Source organism: Cherax quadricarinatus, chromosome 88 (assembly GCF_038502225.1).
Source record: "Cherax quadricarinatus isolate ZL_2023a chromosome 88, ASM3850222v1, whole genome shotgun sequence".
Classification (NCBI taxonomy): Eukaryota; Metazoa; Arthropoda; class Malacostraca; order Decapoda; family Parastacidae; genus Cherax; species Cherax quadricarinatus.
Genome location: NC_091379.1, coordinates 1,287,283 through 1,295,484, shown reverse-complemented (window position 1 = coordinate 1,295,484; position 8,202 = coordinate 1,287,283). Strand labels below are relative to the sequence as shown.

Genomic DNA, 8,202 nt, shown 5'->3' with positions numbered 1-8,202 from the left:
GGTTAATTATGGGGGGTTTCCAGGTGGTTTTATCCCCGGGATAATAAAAGAAGCGACATTAAATAATAAAATATGAATTATTGGATCTTTTAGTGACAATGGCAACAAGCTATAACTCATCTCCTGCAGACAAACTTTTGAAAAATATCAATTTTCCTTTTCTATCCCATGAAAACCCGGCTAAATATTCCCCACTACGAGTCCACACTAATAAACACATTACTTCAATTAGCATACCGAGGGATTTTATAACCGGGAATAAAGAGAAGGCGGGAAAAAAATAATTTTCGGCGGGTATTATTGGAACGTATTTTCCTACATGTTAGGTGCCATTGCACTTAGGACTTAAGGGAAAATTGTATACCTTGTGTTTTGCCATTATGTCTTATTTCTAGGTGCCAGGAGTGCTGTTAACCCCCGGGAACACTGAGCTAACGTCGCCCACACTCTAAACTCGTTGTTTATCGCCTCGTTGTCAAGTAAGGACCATCAAAATTCCGGTCCCCAGCGAATTTCGGCAGGCCCGTGCAGGGAGAGCCGAGGATACCATGAACACCAGGCCAAGAAAAACCCGATCCACCTCCGCCAGGTGGGTATGTGGGCGTGTAGGGGCGCGGGCGTGGGTGTCCGGGTGCTAGGGCATGCTGTGGGGGCGTGGGGTAGCTAGCAAGTGGGTATTAATGGGTGTGTGAGGTGGTTAGTGGTGGTGACCGGTGATGGCGGAGACACACGTACATACACGTACATACACACGTACATACACACGCACACGTCTACATATATACATAACTGTGGTTATTAACACGCTCATTGCCCCCCATTACTCCTCCAGTGCCCATAATCCAGGCTCTTTTGGGGTATCCTGGGCATGGTGGGGGCATGTGGTGGCGCCCGTAGACATCTGGACTCCATACCTCCTCCAGTTACATGTGACAGCTGTAGGTACCTCCATGTCTCTCCTCACAGCATTGATGCTGTTGAGGGGCTCTTGATCCAAGTACTCTGAACAACCCTCCACTTGGCTCAAACCTGATTGCCCCCCAGGCATTGTGTAGCCCTTAAGGGTTTAGTGCTCCCCACCAATGGACAGTGGTCAACACACTTATTTATGCCATGTTCTGACAGTGTTATATATGTCCTTCGCTTATTTTAAGATTTGTTGCCTGAGGAATTTTTTTAATGTGATTTGTTTTGAAGATTTATATTCCCTTCATTGATGTCTCATCCATATGTATATGTATCATCCATATATATGTGTTGTGTCCTTGTATATGTATCTCATACATATGTACATTCATCTTTAAAGCTTTATATTCCCTTTATTGATGTTACTCGTCCATATGTACGTGTCTCATGTATGTACGTGTGTTACCCATATATATGTCTCGTTCATGTGCGTGCATATTGTCCATATGTACTTGTGTATCATCCTTGTGCACATTTTACACATGTTATTCCTCATTTTAACCTTTCAAGAGGAAGTCCTAAGGTAATGTATTGCCATGGGAAAGCTTCTATAAGTACACTGCTCCTAATCTGACAAAAGTGAACACTGCAGTAGGCCTATGGTACACAGAACTTGCTTATGCCCAGCCTGGTCTCTCATTTTTATCATCAGGAATTAGGTGCCAACAGCAGCCATGTCATAAGCATCTAAAATGGAAGAATTTTAAATATATTGCTCTGGTAGGCCTTCTGGAGTATACCTGGTGGGTGTTTCAGGGGGTCAGCACCCCCCATCCATGGCCTGGTCCATGATCAAGTCTCATGGTGGATCAGGGCCTAATCAACGAGGCTGTTACTGCTGGCCACACGCAAACCAACGTACGAACCACAGCCCGGCTGGTCAAGTACTGACTTCAGGTGCCTGTTCAGCTCCCTCTTGAAGACAGCCAGGGGTCTATTGGCAATCCCCCTTGTGTATGCTGGGATATAGTTGAATGTTCTTGGGCCTCTGACACTTAGCGTGTTGTCTCTTAGCATACCCATGGTGCCCCTGATTTATAATAAGTGGATAAGTAAAATAAATGTGCAAGGGCCCCGGTGGAAATAAGTCACTTTGTCTGACTTTTTTAGGTTATCCTAGGTAATTTACACGTATAAGAACATAAAGAAGGAGCACTGCCGCAGACCTACTGGCCCATGGTAGGCAGGTCCAAGTCACACCTGCTCATATATGTTAAACTATGTATGATAATTGTGCTTGTGTATACCTGTACCTAAATAAACTTGCTTAACAGTTGGATATCTTCATTGCTGAAATGTTTTCCCTGCTCAACAGGCTTCAGTTAAAATATTTGACTGAAGAATTCCTTTCAGCAGGTGGAATGTTTCAGCACTAGCAGAATTGCTGCTCTTTTCAGGTAAACCCTTAAATGGTCCAAACGTATATACACGTTTTTTCAACATTTGAAAGTATGTAAAAAAATGTAGATATTCTTTCTTGTTTTACATTTGAAAATGTGTAAAAAAACAACGTAGATCTACTTTTGGAGCAATACGGATAGTGCACAGACATTTTCACTTAAGAACTCAGTTACCTTACAAGGACCCCAATGGAAATAAGTCACTTTGTCTGACTTTTTTGGGTTATCCTAGGCAACGTACATGTGTAGCTAGGTATGATAATTGTACCTATAACTAAATAAACTTACTAACTAGTTTTTGCCTGAATCTGTGACCAGGCCTCCTGGTGGATCAGCGCCTGATCAACCAGGCTGTTGCTGCTGGCTGCACGCAAACCAACGTACGAGCCACAGCCCGGCTGCAAACCAACGTCAGGAACCGACTTTAGGTGCTTGTCCAGTGCCAGCTTGAAGACTGCCAGGGGTCTGTTGGTAATCCCCCTTATGTATGCTGGGAGGCAGTTGAACAGTCTCGGGCCCCTGACACTTATTGTATGGTCTCTTAACGTGCTAGTGACACCCCTGCTTTTCATTTGGGGGATGTTGCATCGTCTGCCAAGTCTTTTGCTTTCGTTGTGAGTGATTTTCGTGTGCAAGTTCGGTACTAGTCCCTCTAGGATTTTCCAGGTGTATATAAAATCATGTATCTCTCCCGCCTGCGTTCCAGGGAATACAGGTTTAGGAACCTCAAGCGCTCCCAGTAATTGAGGTGTTTTATCTCCGTTATGCGCGCCGTGAAAGTTCTCAGTACATTTTCTAGGTCAGCAATTTCACCTGCCTTGAAAGGTGCTGTTAGTGTGCAGCAATATTCCAGCCTAGATAAAACAAGTGACTTAAAGTGTCATCATGGGCTTGGCCTCCCTAGTTTTGAAGGTTCTCATTATCCATCCTGTCTTTTTTCTAGCAGATGCGATTGATACAATGTCATGGTCCTTGAAGGTGAGATCCTCCAACATGATCACTCCCAGGTCTTTGACGTTGGTGTTTCGCTCTATTTTGTGGCCAGAATTTGTTTTGTACTCTGATGAAGATTTAATTTCCTCGTGTTTACCATATCTGAGTAATTGAAATTTCTCATCGTTGAACTTCATATTGTTTTCTGCAGCCCATTGAAAGATTTGGTTGATGTCCGCCTGGAGCCTTGCAGTGTCTGCAATGGAAGACACTGTCATGCAGATTCGGGTGTCATCTGCAAAGGAAGACACGGTGCTGTGGCTGACATCCTTGTCTATGTCGGATATGAGGATGAGGAACAAGATGGGAGCGAGTACTGTGCCTTGTGGAACAGAGCTTTTCACCGTAGCTGCCTCGGACTTTACTCTGTTGACGACTACTCTCTGTGTTCTGTTAGTGAGGAAATTATAGATCCATCGACCGACTTTTCCTGTTATTCCTTTAGCACGCATTTTGTGCGCTATTACGCCATGGTCACACTTGTCGAAGGCTTTTGCAAAGTCTGTATATATTACATCTGCATTCTTTTTGTCTTCTAGTGCATTTAGGACCTTGTCGTAGTGATCCAATAGTTGAGACAGACAGGAGCGACCTGTTCTAAACCCATGTTGCCCTGGGTTGTGTAACTGATGGGTTTCTAGATGGGTGGTGATCTTGCTTCTTAGGACCCTTTCAAAGATTTTTATGATATGGGATGTTAGTGCTATTGGTCTGTAGTTCTTTGCTGTTGCTTTACTGCCCCCTTTGTGGAGTGGGGCTATGTCTGTTGTTTTTAGTAACTGAGGGACGACCCCCGTGTCCATGCTCCCTCTCCATAGGATGGAAAAGGCTCGTGATAGGGGCTTCTTGCAGTTCTTGATGAACACGGAGTTCCATGAGTCTGGCCCTGGGGCAGAGTGCATGGGCATGTCATTTATCGCCTGTTCGAAGTCATTTGGCGTCAGGATAACATCGGATAGGCTTGTGTTAACAAAATTTTGTGGCTCTCTCATAAAAAATTCATTTTGGTCTTCGACTCTCAGTCTGGTTTGCGGCTTGCTAAAAACTGAGTCATATTGGGACTTGAGTAGCTCACTCATTTCCTTGCTGTCATCTGTGTAGGACCCATCTTGTTTAAGTAGGGGCCCAATACTGGACGTTGTTCTCGACTTTGATTTGGCATAGGAGAAGAAATACTTTGGGTTTCTTTCGATTTCATTTATGGCTTTTAGTTCTTCCCGCGATTCCTGACTCCTATAAGATTCCTTTAGCTTAAGTTCGATGCTTGCTATTTCTCTGACCAGTGTCTCCCTACGCATTTCAGATATATTGACCTCTTTTAGCCGCTCTGTTATTCTTTTCCGTCGCCTGTAAAGGGAGCGCCTGTCTCTTTCTATTTTACATCTACTCCTCCTTTTTCTTAGAGGAATAAGCCTTGTGCATACATCGAGTGCCACCGAGTTAATCTGTTCTAGGCATAAGTTGGGGTCTGTGTTGCTTAGTATATCTTCCCAGCTTATATCGGTTAGGACTTGGTTTACTTGGTCCCACTTTATGTTTTTGTTATTGAAGTTGAATTTGGTGAATGCTCCCTCGTGACTAGTCTCATTATGTCGGTCTGGGGCTCCACGCATACATGTCTGAACCTCAATTATGTTGTGATCTGAGTATATTGTTTTTGATATGGTGACATTTCTTATCAGATCATCATTGTTAGTGAAGATGAGGTCTAGTGTATTCTCCAGTCTAGTAGGCTCTATTATTTGCTGGTTTAAATTGAATTTTGTGCAGAGATTTAAAAGCTCGTGTGAGTGTGAGTTTTCATCAGAGCTGCCTCCTGGTGTTATTACTGCAACAATATTATTTGCTATATTCCTCCATTTTAGGTGCCTTAAGTTGAAATCCCCCAGGAGCAAGATGTTGGTGCAGGAGCTGGACAGATTTTCCAGACAGTGGTCAATTTTTAACAGCTGTTCCTGGAATTGCTGGGATGTTGCATCCGGAGGCTTGTAGACTACCACAATGACTAGGTTTTGGTTCTCGATCTTTACTGCTAAAACTTCCACTACATCATTTGAGGCATTAAGCAGTTCTGTGCAAACAAGTGACTCTGCAATGTACAGGCCAACCCCCCCCCCCCCTTTTGCCTGTTCACTCTGTCACATCTGTATAGGTTGTAACCTGGGATCCATATTTCGTTGCCCAAGTGATCCTTTATGTGGGTCTCAGTGAAAGCCGCGAACATTGCATTTGCCTCTGCAAGCAGTCCACGGATGAAAGGTATTTTGTTTGTTGCTGGCTTTAGACCCTGTATATTTGCAAAGAAGAATGTCATCGGACTGGTGGTATTGTTGGTACTGGGGGGGGATTTTTTTTCCGGCATTAGTATCTGTATCTGTTGGTTTGGAGTGGAGGCCAGTGACTGTGGTTCCACTCCAGGAATGACTAGATTTGGTGTACGATTTCTGCAATTTCCTGCCAGTTTTTCCTTCCTGGCACTAAAATCCCTCTCCCTCTTGAGTGGCTGTGGCTACCCAGGTTTTCCCATGGCCTGGATGTTTTGTATCTTTTTGTCCCCTTTAGATGGTGTGCCTGGCAATTTAAGTTATAGCACAGTCTTTCCTGTACTGAAGAGGTACACATTTCAGGGTGAAAAAGCTTACAGGAAGGGAGTTTGCATTTTCCTGTTGTCATATGGGCACGGCATTTTCTAGGGTGGTCATAGTTGCACGTCCCATCTGTTTTTCCAGATTTCCCATGCCTACAGATACCAAGTGCATAGTATGTGCACAGGCTTGGTTTCCATTTGCCTTGGGTTTCTGTGACTGTATTCCCTGTTGGTGCATGTTTACCTGTCTTATTCCTATCCTCACTAGCACCAACAATGGAGCTCTCACCAGTTGTTTTTGGTAATATATCCTCACTATTGCTAGTGGAGTCCTCTTGTTTGCTATTTCCTGTGGTATTACTAGTTTGCAATATTGGTTTTATCTTTGACTACACTTGTTTCCACACTACAGCTCCTGTCTCCCATGAGGTCATTTATGTGCATTCCCTCCTGTGTATATTTCCCAACTACCTGGACAAAATCTCCAGCTTCACCATTACTGTCTCCCAGGACAGCACCTCCAGCTTCACCATTACTGTCTCCCAGGACAGCACTATCAGCCCCACATTTACTGACTACCAGGGCAGCACCTCCAGCCTTAGTTTCTGACTACATGGCCAGCATCAAGGGCAGTACCATCCAGCCCAGACTTTTTATGTTCCCATCTGTTGTAGAAAGCTTCCAGGTTTTCTATGAAAGCTGCTTTGATGTTATCGTCTTTTAATACCAAAGTGATTTTAGTCCACAGATTTCTCATTTGGGCATACCCAAAAACACTTTCCTGATTTTATACTGCTTGTAGCTAGTTCTTGGATATCTGCACAAGGGGCGTGACACCAATTTCCACAAAAATAACAATTTATCCATGTGGAAACCCGTTCGTTTGATTGACTGCAGACTACACAGAGCTTCATAATGATTTGAATGGTTGATTTACTGTAATTCTACTAGCAACCTCTTGAATACTCTATTAATAACCTCCTTAAAGTGAAGCTCTAGCTATTTGTATTTCTATTTCTAACTGTACTTGTATATTAGGACAGCTTACCGGTGTACGTTCCTGATTTTATATTTATTGTTTGTGTTTAATAAGGGTGCCTACGACTCCATCCGTTTACAATCTGCTTTATTGTCCAACAAATCCGTTTGAAACCGGTCAAGGGTTCGGACCAGTCGAGGGTTCGACCAGTCAAGGGTTCGGACCAGTCTGATCTGATCAGTGGGTCACTTATTTAAAACATACTGGTCGGTGATTTGGGCTAACACATGAAGGATCTACTGGAAATTATCTACCCGAGTAATATGTGATTTGATTGATACAAAAGTATAACTTGCGTGTTGAAGAACCAGTGATTTCTGGCAGCTCCTACTATGACGAACGGTCGAGCCTCAACTCTTTTATCGATCAATGTATCTAGCTTTTCTAGGTTTTTTCCGTCTCCACCACAACAAAAGCTATATTATCACTATAGTTGACTGGTGGAAATTTTTTGGAGGAAAGACTCATTTTCTGTAGTAATATTTGCTTCTCGTGTATATTGCGACCGCTGGTAACTACAGGTTATATGAAATTCACAGTATACGTCTGGTATTTCAAGAAAAGAGAAACTAATGAAAGTCACTCCACTCCACTAAGTATCATTATATTACTGGTTAGTTGTTACTACAACACTGTATTTTGCTATTCACTGATATCACTAGATTATATGCAAGGATCATTGATAAGTATGAAAGTGGAGTGCATGTCTCCGAGCTGGCCAGGTTGTATAATAAACCCCAATCAACCATCGCTACTATTGGTGGTACAGCTGCTGCTGCTGCTGCTGCACTGTCAGCTGCTGCTGCTGCTGTAGCACCGTTGTTGGTGTGGCTTATTGAGAATACCAAGAAACAATTAACCCCAGAGGATTTGCCACCCAGGATAACCCAAAAAAGTCAGTGTCATCGAAGACTGTCTAACTTATTTCCATTGGGGTCCTTAATCTTATCTCCCAGGATGCAACCCACACAAGTCGACTAACACCCAGGTGAACAGGGAAAAATGCCTGGAACTAGTGCTCATATTGGTGAATTTAAAGCCAGCAAAGGTTGGTTTGAGAGATTTAAGAATCGTAGTGGCATACACAGTGTGATAAGGCATGTTCTGGAAGAAAATGCCAAACAGGACCTACAGTACTCAGGAGGAAAAGGCACTCCCAGGACAGTGTCTCATCAGTCATTGCTGCATCTTCAATAAAGGTAAGTGTCATTTATTCT

General features: G+C 43.4%; 1 protein-coding gene across 4 annotated transcripts in view; it reads left to right on the top strand.

The window, feature by feature from the left end:
• Positions 1-316: 316 nt before the first annotated feature.
• LOC128698574 (ataxin-2 homolog) overlaps positions 317-8,202 on the top strand; it is a 38,960-nt gene continuing 31,074 nt past the window's right edge. For 3 of the 4 annotated variants that reach the window (XM_053790871.2, XM_053790870.2, XM_053790872.2), the window contains exon 1: positions 317-589. In XM_053790871.2, the coding sequence (XP_053646846.2) occupies positions 549-589 (41 nt within the window). In that variant the 5' untranslated portion in view covers positions 317-548. Of the gene's footprint in view, positions 590-674; positions 939-8,202 lie in introns of those variants that run through there. The other variant, XM_070103811.1, reaches the window with a different exon arrangement.